Below are 26,543 nucleotides of genomic sequence, written 5' to 3'. Positions count from 1 at the left end.
TCCTATAAATTTGGTTTCCTACGGACGTTATATCATTTTTTCTCTAATATAGTTTCATATAAACCTCCTTGGTTTTACCAAATCTACATCTTTCTCGACATACAGAGCATTCGTTTTCTTCTCACTGCATTTTCCACGGAAGAATCATAAGTAGACATAGAATCATAAGTGGACATAGATAATTATCGTGTGGTGTATGTGTAATGGTAATTTCTATAAAGAAGACAAGAAGACTTCAAGGAAGCAGGGCACAAGAAACAAAAGGTGTGTGGATGGTGCCAAAGGCTGACTTTAATAGTGACAATGGGAAGCATGTCCCCACAATGAAAATAAAGAAGTTCCCAAAACAATAGTACAATTGGAAGAGAAATTTTCAGAGAACAAAAGGTTAAATGAAATGCAAAATTTGATTGTAGTGTGCATCGGAGGTTGAAGCGACGCTCGGGCGCAGACCTGTGAAAAACAACGCTGACCTCGCTTTGATGTTCAGTCCTGACCCTTCACACCCTTTCCAGTCACACCCTTCAATCCCGTTTTCTTATTGGCTGATCTTGATTGGCTAATTTTGATGACAATAAAAGCCATTTTGTCTCCCAGACTCTGCACGTTCTCTAATCAGCACATTTTGCTGAGGAACCCACATCGGCTGGCTGTTTCATTTCTGTGTCCTGCACTTTCTACATCCCTGATCAGACAAGGTGGATAAGGCAGAGGCTGATATAAGGTAGGTGAACCCATGTACATATCATACAGTTAGGTTAATGAAGTAAACTCTGCAGCTATTCGATCACATTACATTACCAAAGTCAACTCTCGCAAATTTCACCAAAGATAAACGGCGAATATTTTCACGATTAATGCAGCATCTGTAATAACCGAGGCGTGACCCTTCAGATATCCAAGCATAGCCTGGGTGCCATCCGATTACTACCGGGGCTCCTACACTCACTACTCAGGGTAGCGAGCGTAGGAGCTTCAGTAGTAATCGGATGGCACACAGGCTAATCCAGGCATCCAATACTCGGCATAGTATTTTTGAATCACAATAGAAATTGTGACAGTTGTGAGTTGACGTTGGGGGATTTTGTTTCTTGTTTAAGTTGAAGAAGTCACAAAAGTATGAGCCGGTGAACAACGCATGCAGCTATTTGATAAGATAGATAACTGAATTAGTGAATACTATGCCAAACTGGTTACTCAAATACAGGAAAACTTTTCAGATTTCCCAGATTTCGAACAGGAATTAGTACATATATTTTTCCATGTTGTCTAACTCCATGAATACTCTATCAAGGAGGTTAAATATTTTATTTTAACCTCCTTGGGCCTATGAAAACATATTTATTGCCCAGCAGTTGTACATGATACCATATATGGCAAATAATGCAGTAGATATTTTCTCCGTGCCTTGACGTCGGCTTATTTCAATTTTCTGTCTAGGTTTCACAGAGAGGTACCGAAGTTGTAGCAGCTACCCAAACAATAAACGCACCATGGCCCTGAAGATCACCTGTGGATTCGGCCGTGTTGGCGTCCGTGAAACCAAAGTTCTAGGCTTGTCCGAAGAAAAACGAACCGCAAAGTGCGTATATGGTCCGGGTCAGGGACATATGCAGCGATATGAGACTTTCAAGAACATCTTTGGAGGAGGAGGAAAGGAGAACGAGTTGAGCTTCGAAAACTTCTGTGCAAGTGTGACCCACATCGGAAAAGTTCTGAACGGCTGGTCACGCAGTCGTCGCGAGGAGAAAGTCAAGTTTTTGGAACACTTTAGTCTCGACAATTGGGAGAAACTAGACGCAGCTACAAAACAAGAACACAGCATTGTAGGCCCATGCAGAGCTTGTCTGCTAGACCACGGTGACTTCTGGAATTTCTACAACAAACAGATCAGGTGTACCTGGGTGCGTAATGCACTGAGTGACAGTGTTCCACGCAAGACACAAGCCAAGCGCACATTTGCTGAACTGCAACAGGAGGAAGCGAGCAAACAAAAGAAAAGGGCCAAGAAGTAAGAACCGAAAGCTTGTAGATGACATAGTGAGAAGTATTCAAGATGCACAGAGAACCAAGAACAAAGATGCTGAAGTAGCTTTCGCAAACGGAATCCCAGAAGACGTTTACAGACTTGCAGAAGACATTTGAGACAACAGCAGTCTGAAACACAAACAATGGAAGGAGCCTATAAAACGACCAAGAACAAGAAACGCAACGAAAAGTCAGAGAAATTTTGAGGGAATTCCAGAGGAACTTTTACAGACTTGCAGACGAAATGTGAGACTTTGGCAGAGTCAGAAGCACAAACAACGAAGGAAGTCTAGGAAAAAGAAACGCAACGAAAAGTCTGAAAAAAATTGAGGGACAAGCGGTCCAACAACTTCAAGTTGAACAAGGAAAGAATCCGAACAAAATTGAGAATACGTCATTTGTTTGGTTTAAACTTGAACTTTATTGCAAGATGTGTAAAATGTGCAAAGTGAACTGTCCCACCTGAGAATGGCCGCATGGCAAAAGTTGAAAGAAACACTTGAGGTAACAATGAGTGCCGGACAGCATAGTTAGCTCAAGGAGGTTAAATTTACATAAGCTTCTATGTAATGCTAATGAATCACGTTTAGCAGTATCTCAACTGCATGGTCATCGTCAAGTTGATTTGATTATATAGATGACATCCTCTAAGGGCCCCAAAACTGGTGCAAGTAAAAAAAAATGCCTTCATTATCACCGAAATCATTTTTGTGTGGAAGCAGACAAAATTTGATATGCACATGGATGTAATTCATATACATGTACTGTAATCAAATCAATATGGCCTAAAATGATTGGTGATGTAAGACAATTTCATGTAAATGTAATTTTCATACAATAATAATACATGATGCATGTCATGTATTCCACAACCCCAGGCAAAATAAATGTATATGGCCACATCTTTATGAGATGAACTGATGTTACATTGCACAAAACAATAAAACTTATTGCATTCTTAAACATGTACAATATCTTCTGATACAGCAAGGAACCTCCTTGGATACAGTCATAATATGATAACTGTTAAGGCCCCCTTTACAATACATGCAGACCATTGAGTGATCATAATTTGTATGACTATGAATTTATGATTGAAGTATGATCCATGATGTAAAAGTATGATTTGCAAGACAAAACTAACAAAAAAAACTTCTTTATCAGTTAAATTTGTTTGATCTACTACTAGTAATAAGAATTTTGGTTGCTCGATGGTCATTCAACAGTCGCCATCTTGGTTATTAGTGTTGCTCTCAAATATTAAGTCATGATAAGTTCAACTAAACTAGAACATGTTTTCAAACATAGGTCAATGCACATCTTTGTACATGTAGCTTCTCTTAGTCTGATTTAGAAATCTAAGAGATGCTACTACTACATATTACACAATTGACTTTTTATACATGATTTATGTGTACATAAATCATCAACTATGTTTGCATGCACGAAACAAATAAACCTGTTAGAAAATAGGATATTCAGCATCTATAGCATGTTTGACTTGATTTCTGTCATAATCTTCATATCACTGCAATACCAATCATTTGATGATCGACAGTCTTCCATGTCATACTCACACGGCTTCATTTTGACAAGATAAAGAGATATACAACATACTATAAACCCTGACATCATTTAACATGTTAGACATGTGACGTTAGATATTTATAGGATCCACTGGCACTAACTTGCACCTCATAATGAACACAAACACTCACTAGGTTTGCCTTGAATTTGCTTTAAAGAATCTAAAGCACATTTTGCACCATAACAAACCTACTCCATATACGGGTATTCTGATATTACACAACAGTGTTTGTACAGTCAACCCTGTACAAGTGACCACTTCTACATACTCGTAAGGACCACCTGGTCATAGCTATACAGTCAAATCTGTTCAAATGACCATCATCTAGCTACCGTGACCACTTCTTGGTAGTCTGTTACTAGTTAATTTTTTCCATTGACACAAGAATTAAGAATCTTTCTGAAGCAACCACCTGTCCACATAGACCAGATTGTATCTGTCCCCTGAGTGATTTTCTTGGGAAGGTTTGACTGTGTCTGCCTGCCATGTTTGTGGTTCCATTTCAAGGTTTGAAGATGTTTGCCTCTTCCTTTGACAGTGGTTGCAGACCAAACCCTTTCAGCTCCGGTTTGCCTTTGAACACACAAAAACATATTTGAACACACAAAAACGTATTTGAACATACAAATACAATAGAATATACAGTCAAACTTGTACTAGGGACCAGCTCTACACAAGGACCACCTTGCCAATGATATACAGTCAAACCTGTACAAGTGACCACCTGGCCAATGTGATCACTTTTTAGTGGTCCCTTCGATAATTTTCCCCATTGAAGAAAGCATTTAAGAATCCTGTCTATAGTAACCACCTGTCCAAATACATCAACATGCATCATACTCACTTTCCATGTCCCTGAGTTTTGACACCTTCGGCTGCAGCCCATCTCTCAATCTATCAATTTCTGAGTCCAGCTGCTTCTGATCTACAGATTAAAGATGGAGTAAAGTAAACAATTAAAATCAAGAATACTGTATGAAAGTATTTTTTGGGAATGTAATGTATACACCGCACATTTCAAACACTACTCAAGTTCTGATGTTTACACCATAAAAAGTGAATGCTCACCAGTTTCCAACATGTTTGTTGCTGTTCCTTTGGGTATTTTCACAAACATGTCTCCAAAACACACCCAGGCCTTTCCACCTGAATTAAGAAAGGAAAAAATATGTAAAACTCCACAGAAATCAAAAGTTTATCCTCCATGAGGTGATGTAGGTTTCTCCATATGTCCCTGTCAAGCATGACCGAGCAGCTCATCATTCTGTGGACAAACAACAGAGGAGGTCATCTTCTTGAGAGACAATGAAGAATAACAACACTTGTATTTCATTTCTGTTAGCCTGGGTACCATCCTCTTAAGTCACCGCTGGCTCCCCCTTTTTGCATGCTTATCACTTGCTTTATGTTAGCAAAAAGGTAGAACCAGCGGTGACTTTAGAGAATGGAACCCAGGCTACATTTCTGTGTACAGTACGTTTGTGAAAATATTCAGTGAAACCCTTGAGTGTTACCTTTGGTGACAGCCTGCTCTTCCTTCCTCAGACATCTTAGCGCCTCTCTGGCAGCATTCCTTTTCTTGTCTAAATCCACAATCTACAATTATAGAACAGTTAAAATCTGGATGAAGACAAGGCATAGCAAAGTGTGTGCAAACAATAACTTTATATCCAAACTGAGACGCAAAAATAGTGCAACCAAGGAGGTTAAAAAGGGAACCTCATTGATGCAACCAAGGAGGTTAAATTTTAACCTCCTTGATGCAACTGAAGACGCATAATGTACAAATGAACAAAATATCTCTGCATAGAAGCAGGGAGGTTAAAATTAACCTCCTTGATAGAAGTTAGATCTTTTAGATAAAAACTGGTTGGCCTCCCATTTCAAGTTAGATACAACACCAAAGAACCATGGGATGGTCTTGGAATGCATAATTTGCACACAAAAAATTATGTAAACGAAATCAATGGGCCAATATTGCAAGTGACCACCTCTATATAAGCACCAGGTCATAGTGACCACTTTTTTGGTGGTCCCACGGTCCCTAAGATACTACATGTCGTTATTTTTCTCATTGAGAATTGTGACGGCGTGTCGAAATAGACCAGATAATTTTTATCAGTCCCTCGAGTGGTCTTCTTGTGTTGTTTGCAGATCGGAGATGGGGAGGGGGGGGTGTCACCATATCTACCTGTCTCTTGTCAGTGAGTATCTCCTCTGCCATCTCCTCTACCTGTGTCAGGTAGCCCAGCACGAAATTAGGATCCCTCGCCATCGCACCGACAGTTCTCAAGACTACGAGTTAGCGAAACTTTGGCGTTAGAAAGGGAAAACTGGTCACATCACGCATGTTTGCCACATAGCCGCCGCCATTTTGATCTGACCTTTGAACTCTATCACGATTGCGGAAGTGATCAAGTAAACACTTGCGAGTCACGACTGAACTGAGCTGAAGTGGTCAACTCCAGATTTTTGTCTAAAAGTTCAAGTTTCTGTACAACTGGAGAAAATGAAACGTTCCCTTCTTCGGCTGACTACTTCTTTACTTGTGCAACAGACAAAGACTTCAGCCCTCAAGGTGTGTCTTTCCTTTAAGATAATCCTCTATAAATTGTATAATGAGAAATAGGTCAACTCGCAATATCTTGATTTTATCAAGATGGAGAATTTACTCCTTTAACGCTATCTATTCCACCAAATCCCTGCCTCTTGGCACTTTTCTCATGAGGTACAGGTTAAAGTTTACATTTACCTTACATTTACCCCAAAAATGTCAACATTGGATATAACGTTATAACGTTAGCTGCAAGAGTTGAAAAGAAGCAACATACGTTTCTTCCCTTTGGTTTCATTCAATTTTTATATATTCCAGATGTGGTTTCCATATTTTGATATCTGACAATTAATCTTTTCTCTCGCTGAATATTTCAAGTTGTGTCGTACAGAGTTATCTTCTGGCACGATTCGTTGCTCGGGAATATGTTTGACCTATTTTCCGACGATTTGCCGCCAAATTGAACTTTGGACCCTGGACTGACGCTCGTTACTACAGCAGACCTAGTGATTTGCATTGTCAAATATCCACGGAATATTTATCCAGGTGTTGGCTAAACCCTTTTAAGGAGAGACCCAAGCCTGCTTAGGTGCTCATATTATCTATTGGAATTGGAATTAAATGGATTGGAATTAATAAGAAATAAGTAGGCATAGCAACCTACCCTCTACAAACAAAGGCCCCGCCCCCTTAGTCTCTACCAGACTACCCACGCGGACTAAAGCTAAAAAGGCTGGACTCCAGGCTATAGGGAGAATATTTGCCAGGGAAGTTTGGCCACCATAGGGTTTCATTTGCTCCGCGGGCGAATTATTAACCTTCCCGTGGGCTTGCTCTACTGGCCAATTACTAGTATTCCCTTTAGCCCTTTCTGCCGAACTTAACGATCCGTACTCCCAAAGGGAGACCCGAGATGGAGGCTAACGGTACCGCCCCTTAATCTTCAAGCAGATGTTTGGTTAAGTGCTGTCACATATGCTTTATATGCGAACGTTTCAAACGCATTGGATTTATGTTACAGATGAGACACCCCTATAAAAGGCCCCATCCCTTTATCTCCAAGCAGATGTTTGAAGGCAAAATCATCACTTTTTTGTGTGTTTCCGTCCCGTCCATGTACCAAAGTTTTTTTCCACCTAAGCATACATATACATATACATATAACTTTACATATACATATACATATACTTATACCTATACTTATACTTATACTTATACTTATACATATAATATATGTATAACAATTCATGGGAACAAAAAATTGTGTAAAATTTGTCGTGTTATAAACGCGAATTCGCGTGTAGCACTTGGTTTCCGCACTTTTCTACTCGCCACATCTGGTTCAAATTCCGTACAGCCGGGTTCGCAACCGGGCCTGGACGCGCCTGGAAAAGTGGCGCATCGTCCTTTCCCGCGTTTAACTACCGACATTCAGAAACAAAAATGCTGGCGTTTTTCTACAGTATTTTATCTTGCTTGCACAATTGTGCGGCCCGGTGTCTATGAACGGAGTTGGGTGCTGTGCATACAAACCTATTTTACCGATTATCCACGTTTCCAGAAAAGCCAGCTGGCTGCATCGTTTGTAGCCAATCGAAAACTCTCGACGACACCAGTAGTGCATGATGGGGGACAGAAGCTGTACGAACTGCGCACCTACTCCATCCGGCCTGACTGTTTCGGAGAGTTCCTGAAGCTCTCTGACGACAACATGCACATGCGTATGGAGCACTCCAAGCTGATTGGCTATTGGAGGACAGAGCTGGGCGGCATCAACGAGGTTGTCCATATTTGGGAATACGGTAAGTTTTATGAGAATTGCGATGTTATCGTCATAAGTCTTTGACTTTTGTGGTCAAACTTTGTTTTGCCGAAGACGCATCTCAAAAATTTTCAAATTTTATCAAACACTTTCCTGACGCGCACTGATCTTCGGGATGTGTGACGTCAGAACTGGGTCAAAGGTGCCCGAAAGTTGATACCTGACGCCGCCCCGGTTCAATTATTAACGTGTTTTATTTCAATTCGATGTTCCTTTTCTACTGCGAACCATGAAAGGTAACGATCATATTTCTTTGGAGTTTAAGGTTCAGGGGTGCCTAAGTATTCATACGAATTTTGCGGAATACATACGATTTTTACAGAATCCATACAATCCACTACTAAGACCCCGTTCACACTCATTTTTTTCAATCGCGATTGAAGTATAATCGCGATTGTTCGATCCGATCGCGATTGAACGCAAAGAAACTTTTGCGTTCACACTGCTTTTCGCCAAGTGGATTAAAGTACGCCGTGATCCGATCGCGATTGAAGCACAATTGAAGCATGCTATCGGCGATCATCTGGTAAATGTTGTTGTTGTCCTTGTTGTCCTTGTTTTGTGTCTATTTTTCCGCTAGACATTGTCACTTGGTGCGGTAAATGTCCCTCTTTCGGTGACATTTCCCCAGTTTGGCCTGCACCTCCTCTCTCCCCCAGATTGCGATGAGGACCCTGGTCTCCTCATCGCGCCATCTGCCACCAGCTGAAGTTGCTGACGGAGTTTTATTCTTCTTCTTGGGCATTGTTGACGATGAAAAGTTGTTGTTGTTGTTGTTGTTGTTGTAAAAGAGCAATCTGACGTGCGGATTGGGTTTGTTTTCCCGCGCGATGCGAACTATGACCCCACGTACCCGCATGTATGACCTCCCACCCCCGGAACCAGCCGAAATCCCCGCCGATCGCGATGGAATGAATCGTAGTTGTGTTCACACTCAAAATTTGATAGGATTGGATTGGATCCGATCGCGATTAATCCAATCAAACTACCTCCGGAGGTAGTTACAATCCAATCGCGATTGGATCGTTTTGGATCGTTCCAATCGCGATTGGGAGCGTTCACACTGAAAAAATCAATCGCGATCGGATCGATTCAATCGCGATTATACTTCAATCGCGATTGAAAAAAATGAGTGTGAACGGGGTCTAAGAAACACACGAACCTTACGGAATCCATCCGAGTTTTACGGGATGTATACAATCCTCACTATTAGTAAGACTCGTATGAATTCGCGCGCGTAAAATTCGTATGTTTTTTTGTAGAGGATGGTATGAATTCCGTAAAATTTATGTTTTTTTTGTTGTAGTGGATCGTATGAATTCCGTAAAATTTGTGTTGTTTTTTTTTGTAGTGGATCGTATGAATTCCGTGAAATTTGTTGGGTTTTTTTTGTAGTGGATCGTATGGATTCCGTGAAATACATATGAATGCTGTAAAAGTCGTAGAGATTTCGTAAAATTTGTATGCACCCCTGTATAAGATAATTTTTTCACACGTTTTACCTTTTTACTACCAGGGACTCGTTGTTCAGTACTATAATACTACTTTGTCTTCTCATTCCCCGTTTTTAGACAGCTTTTCCCACCGCGCGGCCGTGCGGCAGGCCCTGGCCAAAGACCCGGAATGGGCCAGCAAGTACTTCTCGAAGATTCTGCCGATGCTGGTGAAACAGGAAAACGCCGCCATGCACCTGATGCCATGGTCCGAACAGAAGGTGCCGTCCAAGGCTGGAGGTCTGGTTTACAGTTCGTATTTGTAACACGTTCTGTCACCATTATAGTAAGCTATTTCGGCCCGTCTATCTGTGTGTATCTGTGTGCGCCTTTTCACGCTCCTGTCAGTGCTGTCACTCAGACCGAAAATCGATCGGCCGACAAGTCGACTTGGATGATACTTTCGGCAGTAATACGTCTCGTGCTTTTCGATAATCTCGCGATTTTTGGGGGATCGGCCGATGTTCACAAGTAACCGAGCCCGGTAAGAGATGATATGGTATATTTTCAGGTGAAAAATACGATTTCAAAATCAGATGACCTAGCTTCTGGTGATCAACAGATACGACCGAAGCTCGTCGACTGCGTGTCAGGAGCTTTAAGTAGCCTCCATAGCAATTTTTTTTTTTTCGCTTTGAGGCACCTTTTTCGTGCAGGCTCTAGGGGCCAAATGGTTACGGGCTGGCTGCACAAACGAGCCAGTACAAGAAGAAGTCATCAAAAGTGTATCATACCCCCCCCCCCCGGGCCCCAGAGAGAATGTTATAGAGGCTAAGCTTTAAGACAGTGAACCCGGTCAAACTACCTATAGCATTACGTGACCACCAGTGCGGTTCAATATACTAGTAGTATATAGTAATATTTCTATGCATGAATGAATGAATGAATGAATGAGTTGTGTCCGTTCCAACATTCTGTCGATGTTCCGTTGTAAGGTGTTTACGAGCTCCGTTCGTACCTGATGGCAGCTGACCAGCAATGGCAGGACCCGCTCAGACGAGCTATACTCGCGGCTGAGAAGGCCAAGTTGGTTCCGTGTGAGCTGCTCGGGGTCTATCAGAGCGAGTTTGGACAGTATAACAGAGGTAACCCTAACATAAAAACGTCTATGCAATATATGTTTTGCTACGTGTTGTGTGATGTGTTATGTGTGGCTCACTGTATACGAAATAGCTGCCAGCGTGTCCCACGTGTACTGTATCGTCGCAAATCAAAATCAAAATCAAATCAAATCAATATGTATACTCAAAGGTTAACGTCTCCCTGCTGCCTAAGCCTATAAACAATACAAATTTAGTGACAAAGGGCTATTTTAGTAAGAAGAAGATTGTCTACGGTGAAATAACTCCTGGGCAGTGACGTATATAAACGAATATACCACCGAGTGAGCGAGGCGATGGTGGAATGCTTTCACACTCTGACCTTAGTCGTTGTAGATATACCTTACGCTCAAGGGAACAGACGTATACGGAAAGAGACGGCGTAAAGACTATATACGTGTATCTTGATGTTGCAGACAACATTTTAGTCATAAGTGCATACAGCTATAGTTGACTTAAATTCCAAGTACTCCATTAAGTTGCAGAAAGTCTGTGGCGCCCCCCGTCTCTATTGAAGTATGGTTGTAAGGCCCTGATGTAAATGGCTTACAACCACCCCACAATAGAGACGGGGGGGGGGGGGCGCCACAGACTTTCTGCAACTTATCCACTGCTCACTGAGTCACCTGTCCTATCTGCATAACATGACGTCATCTCAGCGGTGGATTACTCATTCCTTGACAAAGACTTGTGTTGAACAGTCGAAAATTTGGGTAACTCCAATTTTTGTGTTGGAAATTACAGTTAAAATTTGTTTCCGAATGATTTCTACCAACACATATGAACTCTCAAGCTACTCCCAATCTTACCCTTACAGTTTACCAGCTGTGGTTCAACGATGGATTCCAGGCCCTTGATGCCAGACAGGAGGCAAGGAAGAAAGTCTTTGAACATCCTGAGCTTATTGCAGCAGGTACCTGAAGCTCAGCTTTAGCTACATGCAGAATGTGTTCTTTAAAATGGCTCTTTTAAAATCCTTCCCACATCATAAGGTACTTAGATCGGCGCTGACTTTCTGTTTCTATGGCCCCTGTGCCACACAGCTGCACAAGCAGTACAACAGCGTTCTTTTTCATTCCGAAGATGCATTTGGTGAAGTTGAAAAAATAAACCTCAAACCTCAAGAAGCAGCGTTCTGTACACTGTCAGCAATAGCAATTTGACTAATTGGGACTTGCATATTGAAGAAATATTTCAATTGTGTATAGAATGTTAATTGTTTTCTTTTTTGCAGGCACGGAACTGGTTCCTTTCGTGCAGGGGATGGAGATTAAGGCTCTTTTGCCTTGCAGTTTTTCACCGATGCAATGAACCCACGCTACCAAGAAGACTTTCGGGGACAGGGGGGATCGAAACTGACGACCAGGAAGTCCATCTACTACGTAGCCTCCTTTGCAGGCCGGCATTTTTTTGGGGGGGGGGGGGCGCTAATTCGCGATTTTCATCACGTAACCGTGATCTCCCCAACATTTAAAACTGGACTAACGTTCAACGTTAGTCCAGTTTTAAATGTTGGGGAGATCTACACTTCTTGCTGCTCCCCGTTCTACCGTGGAGCCAGATCTTCCATGGCCCCTGGGCTGAGTCTTGGCCGACAGTTTCGATTTTGCCGTATGATCTGCTTGGAGATTAAAAGCTTCCTACAGATGGGACCTGTCGGCAATATCATGCTGACGACTTTTAGTTTATTCTATGGAGATTCATATTTAAGAATGATGTCTTTCTAAGCTTTGAATATAAAAATCGGTTGGCTTTGTGAGCTTTAGATATATGATAGTCGGATGGCGTTTTGAGTTCCCAAGGTGGGGTTCAGCCCAATCTACCCACTGTTATCAATACTGCATAACACTGTCTTTTGATACCATTCATTCCATACTCAGTAGCACCCGTGTTAGATTTGAAGTGATATATCAGTAGTCGAATCAACATGGCCTTTTTTGAAAAGTATAATCTACTTATAAATCATTCATTCCAAGTCCGCTGTATGCAATGGCGACTTAGACGAATCATCACGAATGTCAGAGAGTGAAATTGCTTATCTTAGCTTCACATCTGTCGCTGTATATCATTGTCCTATGAATATGCATATAGAAACGAAATCTAAAACACAAAATGATGTATGTTCTTTATTTTGTAGTCAGCAATGATATCGTGCTACATTCAATGGGTTGTGTATATTGATAGAATTAAATCATTTAATTTTGCAGTTGTTCTTGCAGCTAACAAGAGTTTCCAAACCCCCAATGTCTATTTCAAATTTAAAGGCACCAATTCCATGCCCCTGGCAAGTGCAATAAGGAAGTGCTCCTTCTGTGACCTGTCCAGCAGTTTGAGGGGCGCATTGACCCCCATAACAACATAAACTCATTAAAGAATTACAACGTCCGCCATAAATAGCCGATGTAGGTGGCGCTTTTGCACTTTTGCGGTGAGAAGCAGTACTCCAGTCCAGTCAGAAGCTCTGAAGAAGGTGTCTGATAGACATCGAAACGTTAGCAGGTGAGATCAATACCTGGTTGTGTATAAAGAATCTCCCATATCCTATTTTCTACCAACCTAATGAAATTATTTTCGGAAATAGGTTTATTTAGTTTTGTCCATAGACATGTCTCATGCAACGGCTGTTACTCCGATGCAACGTGAACCAATGAGAACAAATCAGATTCGGCAGTTATAATAGGTTTAGATAGCAGGCTAATTACCGTATACACATTACGTTCTGCCGACGTGCTCACACACACACCCCCGCGGTACAAATAGCCTCGCCCCGTGACGTCACGTAATTACCTGGGAACGCAGGACGCAGAGGGCAGAACAGTCGTGTAGAGTTACAACAGCGGCGGTAGCTAGGCGCTGACAGGGCTTTACAACAAGCCACCGGATATGTAGCTTTATAATAACCCATCGATCACAATACAATCGCTTTTCGTGCATAGAAGTCATAGAAATGGCCCTTCTGAAGTCAAGTGGAGGAAAGAACGCCAGCGGGGATTGGTCGAATAGACCTAGCTGGGACACGAGACTGAAACGTACACCACAACAGAGAGGTATTGTGTATGACTTTAACGTCAAAATTGTATACATTTACCACCAATTTAACATTGTATATGATTTGCATCGCCGAATTAAGCGTTGCTATACTGGTTGCATAACTGCATTTCGCAACAACATTATGTTGACTGCAATTTCTATAGCCGTGGCGACTAACGAAGGGAGTTTTTGCTTGATTTAAGTTGATAACTCACTTAGTATATGTAATATCAAGCAAAAACTCCCTTCGTTAGTCGCCACGGCTACAATTTCTACAACGTTATGAGTAGAGCAGAGTAGAGTAGAGTTTTACGGTCAAGTAGGATGTCCATATGCTCTACTATACTATAATTTAGCTAATACCAAACACCCAGCTGTACAGCATTAGTACTATTACTACTAAAAGTAACTGTAGACATGTGTGTTTATCTTTATTTCTCCCTCCTTGACCACAGTGCCAAGGGAGACCACCAAGGAGCTAATCGACTATGACCAGCTGTCCTGGCTGACCAGTATCCCTGGTCTCAGTAGCAAGTGAGTTGACCAACACCTTATCAAGTTACAGGTTACAATGTAGTTGATATGTCTGCCATGTTACATGTAACAGTTTTGATAATGCTTTACACAGTGAACCCAAGGAGGTTATATAGACTATATATATAGTCTATATAACCTCCTTGGTGAACCTACATAAGTTCATAACACACTGAAGTAGCCATTTGGCACCCAATTTCCAATTGGATACAATTAGGCAGCAGGGAGAAGGTTTGCAATAGTGTAAGTTAGCTTTTTTTGTTACATAATCATTGATATGACAATACCTTACTCCACAGTTTTCAATCTATAACATTACTTAAAAAAATATCATTTCTAACTCTCATAATTCCACCGTGCAGTCAAAGTAAGATTGTGTAATTTTAAAAGCATTGAATTTGAAGAGATCTGCTAAAGCAGCAGCAGTAATCCCAGAGGTACGCACACTTCAGAAATCCAGGTGTGAATACATCTGTTCTTGATATCAAGATACTTCGGTAATGTGGGTTTCTTTAATGTGGCCAGTCTCAAGCTACCCAGTGGAATTATGACAGCTAACAATATCAATTTATATTTCATTTGTTTTAACATGCAAACTATTGTGTTATTGTCACAGATACAGTCCAGAGTCGAGCATGGATGCCCACAGAACCTTCATGGAAAACTATCACCGCATGTTCCTGAAACCAACACCGCTGTCCGCCCTTCCCAGCAAGACAGCATCAGCTAGGAGTGGCTATAGCAAGTCAGTACTACTTTAGCATTTTACCATAAAGTTGATAGAATGCATTTTTTTCATGTGTGAGTGCTGGTGTTGAATTGATAAAAGTTCACCAGTAATTCCAATAGAAAGTATTTTTTTCTTAGAGATATATTCTAGTGGGCTGCATGGGGGATAGGGTTAGTGATTACAGATAAAGCAAAATCCTAAGTCATTATACACATTTCTGCACAGTAAAAGTTATCCCTAACTCATAACGTTATGTATAAAACCAACCTACCACCGATTATACTTAACAATGCTTTGATTGAACATTAGAGTGGTAAGATTAAGTTACATAGAATTGAACTGAATATGCCTAATACGGAGAAAGGCATGCAGGCCGGTTCTTTTTGCCAGGTGCAAAGTTCAAGTGGCTAGTTTTTGTTGCAACAACAACATAACAATAGTAGCATAATACAAACATTGTTCGGAACTGGCTCCACCACTTCAGAATTTTCACATTAATCTCCACCGTTGTCGTGGTAACAAATGCTTTTTACAGGCAACAAATATTTTACCAAAGAATGTACTAGACTGCGTATTTTTTTGCATTAGTTTCTAAGAGCAATTGTAACTGCTACATGGAGTTGAAACAGTTTACTTGCTTTCCTGTTAATCATCAACATTTTATCAGTTTAAGGCTTGGAAACCGTCAGACGTGGCTGTAAAGTTCTTGTCAGCAAAAAGACTGAGAAATGATGTTTTGATGTACAGTTGAGTGAATCATTCTGTCCTTGTAGTGCGCTTCCATTGACTGAGTACCATTCTTTCCTTTGTACCATTTTACAGAGGGCCAGAAAAGTCCAAGCACACGTCGTTGATGTCAGTTGGTAAGTTCCAATGTTTTTGCTAACTGTCTTTCGTATAAAATATTGTGCAGTGTATATTGTCAATGAATAAATAAAGGCACAAATAGACAGACAAACGTTACATATGGACTCCGAATGAAAGTGACTGACGGTCACCAAAACATTGGTTTGAATAAAACACATGGTTATGTACAAAGAGTCTTTTTATTCAGTGACTTACCAACCTGATGAAACCATTCACGGATGTAATGTTTGCTTTTAAAAAAAGGGTCGCTGTCGTCACAGAAGGTTGGGCAGTTGGCGCCTCTGCAGGAGACGAGTCATGACATACGGGTTCACCTGTCCAAACTACACCGGGAGCAGCGCAGCGAAAACCCTCAACAGCAGAGACAGGCCTGCATCAGGACGCTGCGCAAGATACTCAGGAAAATGTGAGCAAAGAAATTGGTTCAGATACTCATAACGTTTTGTCTGTAGTCATGGGTTCAGTTCCAAAAAAGCCACCCAGCATAACGTACCATTCCTGCATCGTGATAGAATCCCTTAGCATGTTAAAGTCTAAGTCTGAAAGAAAGACAGAGTGTTGGAGTCATTGCTAACAATGTAATTACTGACTGTCCACTCATAATTACCGCGGTAAAGCAACAGTTTTAATCTGCACTCTCAGGCTCTTTGAGTGATCTGCCCAGTAGAACACCTCATGGTATACAAGGGTCTGTAGCTCGTTTCCAAGTAGATGAAATACAGGATGCGTTAAAGCCAAATAGTAGTTACTCAAGCAAATGGATATCATTTGGAAACCAAATTTCCAAATTTTATCCACTATTTGGTTTGTCTTATTACCTTAGTCTAACCTTTATCGACGTATCACAAGACGTGTTTACTTAGTAAATGAACCTAATCTCTACTTCCAGGCCCTTTGAGTGCTCTGCCCCAGAACACTATGCGATGTATAAGGGTCTGCAGCTCTTCTCCAAGTACATTTGTTTATGAAATGAAGAGAAGGTGTTTACTTAGTAAATAAACCTAATCTCTACTTCCAGGCCCTTTGAGTGCTCTGCCCCAGAACACTATGCGATGTATAAGGGTCTGCAGCTCTTCTCCAAGTACATTTGTTTATGAAATGAAGAGAAAGTGTTTACTTAGTAAATAAACCTAATCTCTAATTCCCAGGCCTTTCGAGCGCTCTGCCCGTGAACATCACACGGTGTACAAGGGTCTGCAGCTGTTCTCCATGATGGCTGACCAGGTCAGTGATGAAGTGCTGAAGGAGATGGCCACGGTGGCCAAACTGGACGTGTGGAGGGAGACAGGCGTGCCTGGTCAGTCACGTGGAGTTTGTTTGTTTGTTTGTTGCGTATGAATTTTTTTGTTATTCGGCAAATTCAAAATGCATCCACAGATACTAGAGTTACTAAGAAGTCATAGAATATTTCATATCAATTCAAAAATACTTGTAAGCACTATGTCCAGCATGAAAAATGAATGAGGAACTCATACGGACTTGATATGCACACAGTTGTGACAGCCCCCTTAGACTAGACTCATAGCAAGGACCCCTCCTCTTTTCGATAAGTGTTCTTTTACATGATGTCACAGTGAACTGTTGCTTCTTTTTTTTCTAGTAAAACAATTTTAAAGAAATGTTTCCTGTCTTCTCTCCTCCAGTGTTTGGTAACCAGGGGTTGCACCTGATCCTGAAGGGCACCGTCAGACCACAGACTCTGCCCTACATCAAGCTGCTGAGTCAGGTGGCAGAGTTTGACTGTCCTACTCCCATCATGGACGACATTACACCTGAGGTAAATATTTTTTTATGAAATGAATGCTCGTGTGCATGCACATGTTGAAAGACTTTTCGTAGGGACAACCCTATGTTCCAACACCTCTACTTTCCAACACCCCTATGTTGGGGTTAGGGTTAGGGTTAGGGTTAGGGTTAGGGTTAGGGTTAGGGTTAGGGTTAGGGTTAGGGTTAGGGTTAGGGTTAGGGTTAGGGTTAGGGTTAGGGAGTGTCATAAAATAGGGGTAATGAACATATAGGGGTGTCGAAACATTGGGGTTTCGGAACATCTGTGTATTGAAACATAGGGGTTTTGGAACATAGGATTGTTGGAACATAGGGGTGTCGAAGTCAAAACATAGGTTGTTGGAAAATAGGGGTGTTGAAACATCTCATTTTATCACACTGCCATGTCTGAATCACTGTAAATGCCACTGTATTATTGATATGTAAAAAAAATTTTGAAGTTATATAAAAATGTCTATTTGTTTTGTACAGCTTGGAGTTGGAGACTGTTTTGGAACTCTGGAGAGAGTAGAAGGAAGAGAGTCCAACAGCAGGTAAGATTTCGCTCTGTATATTCCAGGGTTGTTTTATGGCCAGCATATGATCTATAAAAACTCTGGGCTTTAATAAGAGCTTGTTATTTCAGCTCCCTATAGTTTCAGAGAAAGACCGATGTGCTGGTTAGTGAGTTTAATTAGTTACGAGGATCAAGAATTCAATCTGACCATGATTCTATCATATTCATCCAGTTTCTAAGGCATCCATGCAAATTAGTTCAAGACTCTTCAATCTTCAATGAAATGACGTAGAATGTGGACATGCATGATTACCATCTTCAAATCTTGCTTGCACAAGTCTTTAAAAAAGTCTAATCAGTTGAGAAAGAGTAACAGTGTACAAATGGCCTTCTGTGTTTCCTTGTAGAATTTTGACAGTGTTGACCCAAGACCCCTGTGAGTTTCTCATCATCTACGGCAATGACTACAAGAAGGTGGTGGAGGTAAGAAATCAATACTTTGGTGCGTGGGTTCGAATCCCACTTCTGCCGCCATGTTGTGTTCTTAGAAATTCAATGAACTTTTATTGATGATTGGAACTTTTTAAACTGTGGGTTCATCAGGAACTTTGAACATTCCTTGAACAATAGACATCTATTTTTTTTTAACTGTAGTTTTTGTGCACAGTGATTTGTTCTGGCCTGTTTTAGACTGACTGACTGAGAGTAGAGTTCAGCAAGGTAACAGTTACTCCAGTTGCTTGAGTAACTGTTACCTTGCGTATCTTATTACCCGGATGTCTAACCTTCATCGTCGTAGAGAGTCGAGTTATTGGGAAGGGTTAGTAGATGACAAGCATAACAGAAAAACACTATTAAGACAAACCAAACGTTTAAAGATTGGACTTTCATATTCTACTCCTGTACATCATGTGCGTTGTACATTTGTATTGTGTGTTTTCTTCAATGTAAATCTTTTAACCGGACATTCCATATTTCAAAGCAATGTTAATCTATGTGATTGAAGACTGACTTGACCGTTTTTTCCAGCAACTTGAACACAGAGATAAGTCGGAGAAAACCCAGCTAGTCCAGGCCTGCCCTGTCTATCAGCTATGGCCGCGCCTCGCCGTCGGACAACTCGCCAGGATTATCAGCTGGGAGCAGTTCGACCCAAACTGGGGTAGGTCGAACAGTGAACAATGTAACATTATACACACTACAGAGTAACTGTAAATGTTGAAATTTACGGTGGTTTGTGGGTGACCTCTTCTACGCAAACTTAGAACCACTGCAAAAATGCTTAACATGTTCCGTCTCTGACCTGCCTTATAATTGACCACTAATGGGGATCTGAATAAAACAAGCCTAATGTCTACCTAGACAAAAAGCTATATAGATGTACAGTATGAAATTGCACAATTCTGTCCCCATGGACCCAAACTGTGATTTGTTAAATATTGTACAGTATGAATTAAAGTAAAAATTCAGCACAGTTGTAATTGTTAACTGTTCAATAACTGTGCTACACATGTACATCTATAGATTCAATGCTTTATCATTAATAGTACACCAAAAGACAGTTGCTCAAGCAACTAGATAAAATTTTGAAACAGTCGGACGTTTCAGACAGCATCTGCTGTCTTTCATGAGCGACTAACTGACAAAAGACAGCGGATGCTGTCTGAAACGTCTGACTGCTCAAAATTTTATCTAGTTGCTTGAGTAACTGTATTTTGGCATATCTTATTACCTGGATGTCTAATAACCTTCATCAATGTATTAGAGTACAGTTCAGTAGTATAAGAGTGTGTTGTTTTGTGTTCCAGTGGTGGTGACAGAAGGTAGTAAGGCCCCCTTCATAGCCTTCATAAAGTCAGGAGAGTGTCATGTGCTGCGGGAGGTTGAGGCTCTCCACAAACTACCAAATGGCCAAAGGGTGAGTCTTACGATAATAGCACTACATTTCGTTCAGACACTTGTAGCGCCTAATGGTACATAGGGCAGCAGGTTTCCATGCTGTTTCGGTAGCAGGGTTTATTTTTACAGAGAAGAGCATTTGAGTAAGTTACTAACTTTTGTATTGAGTTTGATGTCTGTGTCTTATTGGCGTAACTGTTGAGGTGTTCGGTCCATAACCGACAGGTCCTGGGTTGTAATCCCTTGACATGCCACCGATGTTGTGTCCTGGAGAAAGGCACTTAACACCACTTTCCTCACTCCAACCAGTTATAAAAATGGGCACCTGATTTCTGTTGGGGAGGTACATGTAAAGGCGGTGAAAGGAGAGGCTTGGGCTTTACCTCCCATGCCCTATATATAGACACAGTGGTCAACAACCCATTGCCCCTACAGCCTCAAAAAGGCTATGGGAAAAACAGAACTAATTGCCTTTTACAATGACAGTAATGTTATAATACAGCATTCAACAGAAGCTTATGATGTGTTGCATGTTGACCTCACAGGTGAAGAAAAGAAAGCAGGTTGTAGTCGGCAGGCTGAAGGAGTTTGAGTCGTTCGGGGAGGTCAGCATCCTGGAGAACATGCCCTTCACCTGTTCTGTCGTCACGGCAACCCCTGTTACCATGGGAGTCATCACGGAGGAAAAATTATCAGGTAACACCGGTCAAAGTTAAACTGTAATTGCCAACACAACAAAATTGGACCATAATTTCTGACAGAGCAACTCAAGTCTTTGTCAAGGAATGAGCAATCTACTATTTGTGACATAAAATTATGCAGATAGAACAAGTGACTCGGGTGAGCAGTGGATCGTAAGTTGCAGAAAGTCTATGGCGCACCCCCATCTCTGTGGAGGGATGGTTGTAAAGGCCTGATGTAGAATGACTTGTTCCAACACAAATGAACCTTCAAGTGAACACTGTCTTTCATTACCTGTAATGAAGATGGGTAACTTGTTGTCCTTTAAGTTTCTTAGTGCAATGTCTTATTGACAGTTGTTGTGATTCACTTTTTGGTTGACTGAGGCTGCAGAATTTTTGTCTACAAAGATTATGAATGTCTACAGTTTCCTGTACATGTATTTTGCTCACTCCACTGTTTTCTTGTTGAATGTCCAGAACTTGATGACACCACACGTCAGCTGCTGCTGCAGTCTTCTGCGCCAAACTTCGCCCATCTTTCTCAGGTACTTCATTTTCTCATCTGAACTTTCTGTTCAAGGAACAAGGGCAAAAAACAACATCAGCTTACTATCATTATCATAGTATTTCTTGAATTTTTTTATTGATTCATATAGGGGGTAAGTATACCTAAAATTTGACTAATCAGTATGTTGTGCATGTTGTGTATATTGTCTACGTAGTAATGGTACATGTAGATGGTAGTCTTGTCACATGAATGAAGTCTTTTTGATGTTGATGTTCTTCTTTTTCTTAAAGGATGACATCCATGATGAATACATGTCTCAAGAAATGAAGAGAGAATGGAATGAGTATAAGGTGAGACCAGGACTGTTGTGAAAACCTGAGTCAATTCCCTGTACCATAAAGCTCTATCAGCAGCATTATAAAATCCCATAAGCATGCTGTTGCATTTGTGGAATATTGTGGCTGATAGATGAATTTTAAACTGAAGAAGAAACGTTAAATGCCAGAATAGGTCTGCACGTGAGGACTGCTGTTAGGAAAGGCAATATGCCCCTTGTTTGCAATTAGTATGTCTAAACCAGGGCTGTCTCCAGCTTTAATTTTTTTATGTCCCATTTTAAGCTTATGAAAATACACCAATTTCATGTTATGAAATAAATTTTTTTAACGAATGGGATGGCTTTTTTTTCATGTCCCAACAAGCGAATTTCTGTCCCAGGACAGAGGGAGAGGTCCTGGAGACAGCCCTTATCTAAACACTACCGAGTGATATACTAATGATTTTTGTCTTATGTAGTGGCATACTTCTGTTGATTGTGTTAGCATGTTTGCTGTTTTTGTTTCAATGCAAATACAACTGGCTTGGACATGCATTGCTTGTGAGTATCTTGTTCATATAACGCATTAATAACTGTTTTTTCCCTCTTTTACAGCATGGAATTGTGATTGAGTCCATTAATGCTCTTGGAATCCGTCCAGGCTACGGGAAGTGGAAAAAGACATAGTGACTTATGCTGCATTATCTCTTAACTGTTGTATACAAGTTTGAAAATACTGCTGTATATAAGTATGACTGGTTTATTGTATGAAAATACTACAGATGCATACTGAGTATGCAAGGAGAGAGATTATAAAATGTACAACATAGTTGTAAGCAATTAGCCTGGATGCCATCCGGTTACTACCAGGACTCCTAAAATGCTGCCTTGAAAAAAATCAGGAATATAGGAGCCCTGGTACAAGATGTAGTAATTGAATGGCACCCAGGCTAGTAAACACGGACCTGTGGTTAACATAGCAAGCGAAAAGATTAAGCCAACCGTTACTACAGAGGATGGTACCCAGGCTAGTAAGCAATAGCTAAGTAAAGCAAAAATGGTCATCACTCATTGCTATGTTGTACAGTCAAGGCCCGGTACTAATGTATTGGCCCAGTGTATATAGATTGTTGCCATTGCTGCATTCAAGAAGAATGTTCTATATTTACAAAGTTATGATGTTTTAAAAGTGTGCTTTTGTACATAGAAATTGTGCTGACTTTGAGCAAACCAAGATAGATCTCATTTTTACTTTAATTCTTTTAAAACTTAATGTATAGATGATAGGAAATGATTTAGTGGTCATACTCTGCCAGCATGATATATACATTTGTACTTTATCAAGTATGCCTATTTCCTTGCCTTGCCTTGACAAGAAACGCTGCTCTACTACAGTTGTTGTTATCATACAAAATCAATGTACTTTCTGAACAGACACATGTGCAGTAGTCTTCTGTTTTTTCCTCAAAAAGAAAAACTGTCTTAATACTAATGTTCTACAGTCTCACTGTAAATAATCTATTTGCAAAGCTGGATTGCAATAAACACAGATGTGTACAAACTACTGAACTCTGTAGTATGGCCCATATTTATTGAGTGGTTATGTACAAGTAACTACATTCTAACTGTGCAATGATACCTGGTGTTAGATTGGTCTTTACTGTTGTGGACTAAGAACCATTGAACGAATGCAGGATTAAATCAATGAGAGCTGAGTCTATGGCACCTTGCCCAAAATAGCCTCTTCCACAAGTGCTGGCATTTATTATTGGGGAAGCGCCGATTCGCGGGCCCAGATATGATCTCCCCAGCATGAGAACCAGTGGCCCATTAATCATAAATCAGCGCTTCCCCCTACAATAACGCCAGCGCTCGTGGAAGGCCGCGAAGGAGGCTAGCCCAAAAGATGGTCAAAGTGTATGTTTGTGAATCCTCATAAATAGGACTGGTTATAATCATCAACAGTGATGTTGGTAATAATTTGTATGTCTAAGGTGTACCAACATAAAACACAAGTCAAAATTGATGTCAATAAAATTAAAAAGGTATAAATTAATGAATATATGTTTAAAATTGCCTGCTTTCCCAAAAAAGCAATCGAGAACAACTGACACTATACACTTGAGTACAGCTGTACAGTAGAAAAAAGGCAGCAATATGTAGAAAAAGCTGAAATACAGGACATCATGTGTCTAATACATTATCATTAGTCATATGTTTGCTAAATACAGATGGTGACTGAATAAAAAGAGCCTTTAAATCCTTTGCTTTTACAATATGGAGATCAAATATCATTAGGTCCATTTTTACAGAAAAGATTCACTAGACTGTGCAACAGTATACGAGCGGTATCTAAAACTGCTCCTATAGGGTCCTGTGGTGTTCAGATTTGTTTGTAGGTACTCAACATTGACAATGTAGAGGAGAGAGTGACCATGACGGGAAACTGGATATATACAAAATTCATTTAAAAAAAAATGCTTTCTGAATCTTGGTCCCATGATCAGCATGCACAATGTTTTGTTTCATGGCTTCTGTGCTTAAGAGCCTTCTTATCATTCTGTTTTGTGTTTAGGCAACCTATACGAGTACGAGTATACTGCATTTCTCTAGCGAATGATGATTAGTTTAATGAGTTTGAATCTTAGAATTTGAAAGAACAATGTCCCTTATAAAAATGACATTCTAAGTGGTTCCACACGAGTCTTCTTCGCTCTTGTTTGGACTGTTGACATCTTGGTCGGTACTGTTGTAATTGTGGCGAGATTTCAGATGCGCCAGTAGCTGACTTCTGCAGATAAAACTGGCGGGACACAGCCTGCAGGGAACGGGCTTGTCACCCGTGTGCGTGTACATGTGTCTCTTCAGTTCACACTTCCTCTTAAACCTCGCCTGGCAGCAGGTACACATGAACGGCCGCTCTTCGCTGTGACGGAAGATGAAGTGGTGTTGCAGGACCCTCTTGGTCTTGAAGCGGGCGCCACACTCCATGCAAAGCCACGGCCGTTCCTCGTCTCCCGTCTCTCCCGGTGGAACGTACGCCCTCCCGCTGGAAAACCCGCTCTCCTCTTGCTGCACTAGCTCGTTCATGGAGTCCCTGTGGTAGTCCATGTCCGCGGGAAAGTCTTCGTTACTGGAGAGGGATATCACCTCCTCTTCTTCAGTTTTGCACACGAGAGAGCCGAAGTGTTCCTGACTTTCAGAGACTCGTCTTTGATGTGCAGGTGACTCAGTACTACTACAGCGTTGCTTTGAATTGTCTATGGAGAGAGCCGGTAACTGTCCCAGTCTTGACTCTGCCACAGTGTGAGGATTGCGCTGGCACAGCACAGGTGTAGCCTGCAGTACTGGTGACAGCTGCTGGGAGGAGCTGCTGCAAACCTGTCCTGTTGCAGAATTCGACTGTGACAACAAGGGAAAAGGCATGGACGTTGACTGCATTGCCTCCTCCCTAGAGGTTGCTGGATTGCTGAATGACGACGGTAGGGACCTTGTACCGCCCAACATGGATGCCAGAATCATCGAGTCGGCTTTGCTTGCTGCACTTTCCTGCTGTACCTGTGAAATTCTTGTCACAGTCTGTGCAAGACTCGCTTGCCTCGCCTGTAATGTTGGTTCTACGGCTCTCTTCCCCTTCCCTTGCAGCGCCGCGGCCAGGTAGTGGGTACAGTCCGCCACCACCTCCATCATGTGGAGGAAACTCGCCGCGGTGTTAACTTCCAGTCCGTTCTCGATGCTCAGGTTGAGTCGACCAATGTACATGTACTCTAGTATGACCTCCACTCCCCGCTCTGTCAGTCCGTTCAAGTACACCACACCCGCTCGCGCATCGGACGCGAAGTGCGAGCGAAAGTACGGGGAGTTTGCGGCCAGTACGGCCTTGTGGGCGGAGAAGATTTTACCCCCCACGTCCAGAGTGACATCGCAGAGAGGGTGCCCCGCTTTTCGCTGCTGGTATAACAGACTGAGGATGGAGTGGGCATGGTTTGGGTACTCTTGGGTGTGGTCTACGTTAGCAGCCATGGTGGTTGCTGTTGGCCCCGTATTATTTTGCTAGAGGTGGTCTCTTGGTGCTAGGCTCTGCTGGGTTCAAGTTCATGCTCTTGGTTTTGTGCTCGCAGCGTCGTACAGCCATGGCCAAGATGCCCGGCTGCAACAGTGTGAATCTGTAAAAGATAAATTCAATATAATCTCCAAGCAGATCCACACCGGGCGCGAAAATCGTAGTATGCTAGCTAGCCAGAGAAGGTCCAGTCAGCCAGAGAGGGTCCAATAGACCGGGCTATTGGACCCTCTCTGGCTGACTGGACCTTCTCTGGCTAGCATACTACGATTTTCGCACCCGGTGTGGATCTGCTTGGAGATTAAATTCAATAAACCTTTAACCAGTAGTTAACATTATATGAGGGCATTTCATAAGTTGATAATTTTATAACTTATAAGGTACATATACACAAATATCAATAGCTGGCATAGATGCTATGCCAGACTGTTACTTTTCTCTGTGATTTCTTCTATGTCTCTGTATGGTCAAGGAGGTCATATAGAATCTCCTTCATGTCCTTGGTATGGTGCACACTTCTGCTTACTGTCACGTCAAAGTTTCCCTCCTTCAGTCCTTGACGTTGGCAGGTCTTGACATGTCAACAACATAATGTACATTTTGTGTATACTATTTTTTTCCATATGATATTTTCAAGATAGCCTTGAAAAAATGGTGCAAGCTGTTCTAGCCATTATAATCATGATGAGTTTACGGTGGAGCAACAGCTGTTCATGATCATGCACACGTTGTAAGGTTGCAAGAGTCAACATCTAAAATTGTACTCGTTGCCACCGGCCTTTCGTTCCGAAACCACGTCAGATGGTGTTCTGAGTTTACAGACTGTGTTTGAGGAGAAATTGGCGTGAGAAAAGTTCCAGATTTTGGCTAAAATTGAAAATTATACCTGACGCTCCGCTCAGCTCTGGTCTTTGGCGATTCTACTGCAGAACTGCAGCAAACCGCCAGGAGCGTTGTTTTTAAAGATCAAATGCCCGGATGTTGGCTGTGCCATTTACTATCGTTTGACCCTTCTATATGAATATATCAAATTCTGTTACATAATAA

General features: G+C 41.5%; 4 protein-coding genes across 4 annotated transcripts; 2 read left to right on the top strand and 2 right to left on the bottom strand.

The window, feature by feature from the left end:
• Nucleotides 1–2,425: 2,425 nt before the first annotated feature.
• Nucleotides 2,426–6,005, bottom strand: LOC136438920 (p53 and DNA damage-regulated protein 1-like). Its single transcript, XM_066433954.1, has 5 exons — nt 5,808–6,005; nt 5,131–5,212; nt 4,685–4,762; nt 4,461–4,541; nt 2,426–4,189 (listed from the first exon to the last, which is right to left on the bottom strand). Exons 1-5 carry the CDS (start codon nt 5,889–5,891, stop codon nt 4,119–4,121), a joined length of 396 nt encoding a protein of 131 aa, XP_066290051.1. The 5' UTR covers nt 5,892–6,005; the 3' UTR covers nt 2,426–4,118.
• Nucleotides 6,006–6,013: 8 nt separating this feature from the next.
• LOC136438919 (protein NipSnap homolog 3A-like) lies at nt 6,014–12,813 on the top strand. The gene is made up of 6 exons (XM_066433953.1): nt 6,014–6,194; nt 7,732–7,972; nt 9,564–9,725; nt 10,421–10,570; nt 11,403–11,498; nt 11,820–12,813. The coding sequence occupies exons 1-6, from the start codon at nt 6,126–6,128 to the stop codon at nt 11,894–11,896; spliced, it is 795 nt and encodes a 264-aa protein (XP_066290050.1). The 5' UTR covers nt 6,014–6,125; the 3' UTR covers nt 11,897–12,813.
• Nucleotides 12,814–13,218: 405 nt separating this feature from the next.
• Nucleotides 13,219–23,002, top strand: LOC136438917 (cyclic nucleotide-binding domain-containing protein 1-like). Its single transcript, XM_066433950.1, has 15 exons — nt 13,219–13,632; nt 14,071–14,149; nt 14,766–14,894; nt 15,702–15,742; nt 15,990–16,152; nt 16,895–17,043; nt 17,390–17,523; nt 18,003–18,064; nt 18,435–18,510; nt 19,057–19,189; nt 19,836–19,945; nt 20,472–20,622; nt 21,087–21,154; nt 21,408–21,467; nt 22,049–23,002. The coding sequence occupies exons 1-15, from the start codon at nt 13,533–13,535 to the stop codon at nt 22,118–22,120; spliced, it is 1,527 nt and encodes a 508-aa protein (XP_066290047.1). The 5' UTR covers nt 13,219–13,532; the 3' UTR covers nt 22,121–23,002.
• Nucleotides 22,999–26,473, bottom strand: LOC136438918 (B-cell CLL/lymphoma 6 member B protein-like). The gene is made up of 2 exons (XM_066433951.1): nt 26,383–26,473; nt 22,999–25,599 (listed from the first exon to the last, which is right to left on the bottom strand). Exon 2 carries the CDS (start codon nt 25,454–25,456, stop codon nt 24,119–24,121), a length of 1,338 nt encoding a protein of 445 aa, XP_066290048.1. The 5' UTR covers nt 25,457–25,599; nt 26,383–26,473; the 3' UTR covers nt 22,999–24,118.
• Between the last annotated feature and the right edge of the window lie 70 nt (nt 26,474–26,543).

The sequence above is a fragment of the Branchiostoma lanceolatum genome, chromosome 7 (genome assembly GCF_035083965.1).
Source record: "Branchiostoma lanceolatum isolate klBraLanc5 chromosome 7, klBraLanc5.hap2, whole genome shotgun sequence".
In the NCBI taxonomy this organism is placed as follows: domain Eukaryota; kingdom Metazoa; phylum Chordata; class Leptocardii; order Amphioxiformes; family Branchiostomatidae; genus Branchiostoma; species Branchiostoma lanceolatum.
This window is presented reverse-complemented; position numbering and strand designations above follow the sequence as displayed.

Coding starts and splice junctions, on each gene's coding strand:
- LOC136438920 (XM_066433954.1), bottom strand. CDS start 5,891: ATGGCGAGGGATCCTAATTTCGTGCTGGGCTACCTGACACAGGTAGAG. Junction 5,213..5,807: donor TACTCACTGACAAGAGACAG/GTAGATATGGTG, acceptor CTATAATTGTAG/ATTGTGGATTTAGACAAGAA. Junction 4,190..4,460: donor AAAACTCAGGGACATGGAAA/GTGAGTATGATG, acceptor GTGTGTTCAAAG/GCAAACCGGAGCTGAAAGGG.
- LOC136438919 (XM_066433953.1), top strand. CDS start 6,126: ATGAAACGTTCCCTTCTTCGGCTGACTACTTCTTTACTTGTGCAACAG. Junction 7,973..9,563: donor TGTCCATATTTGGGAATACG/GTAAGTTTTATG, acceptor CCCCGTTTTTAG/ACAGCTTTTCCCACCGCGCG. Junction 11,499..11,819: donor TCCTGAGCTTATTGCAGCAG/GTACCTGAAGCT, acceptor TCTTTTTTGCAG/GCACGGAACTGGTTCCTTTC.
- LOC136438917 (XM_066433950.1), top strand. CDS start 13,533: ATGGCCCTTCTGAAGTCAAGTGGAGGAAAGAACGCCAGCGGGGATTGG. Junction 14,895..15,701: donor GCTAGGAGTGGCTATAGCAA/GTCAGTACTACT, acceptor ACCATTTTACAG/AGGGCCAGAAAAGTCCAAGC. Junction 15,743..15,989: donor CACGTCGTTGATGTCAGTTG/GTAAGTTCCAAT, acceptor TTTTAAAAAAAG/GGTCGCTGTCGTCACAGAAG.
- LOC136438918 (XM_066433951.1), bottom strand. CDS start 25,456: ATGGCTGCTAACGTAGACCACACCCAAGAGTACCCAAACCATGCCCAC.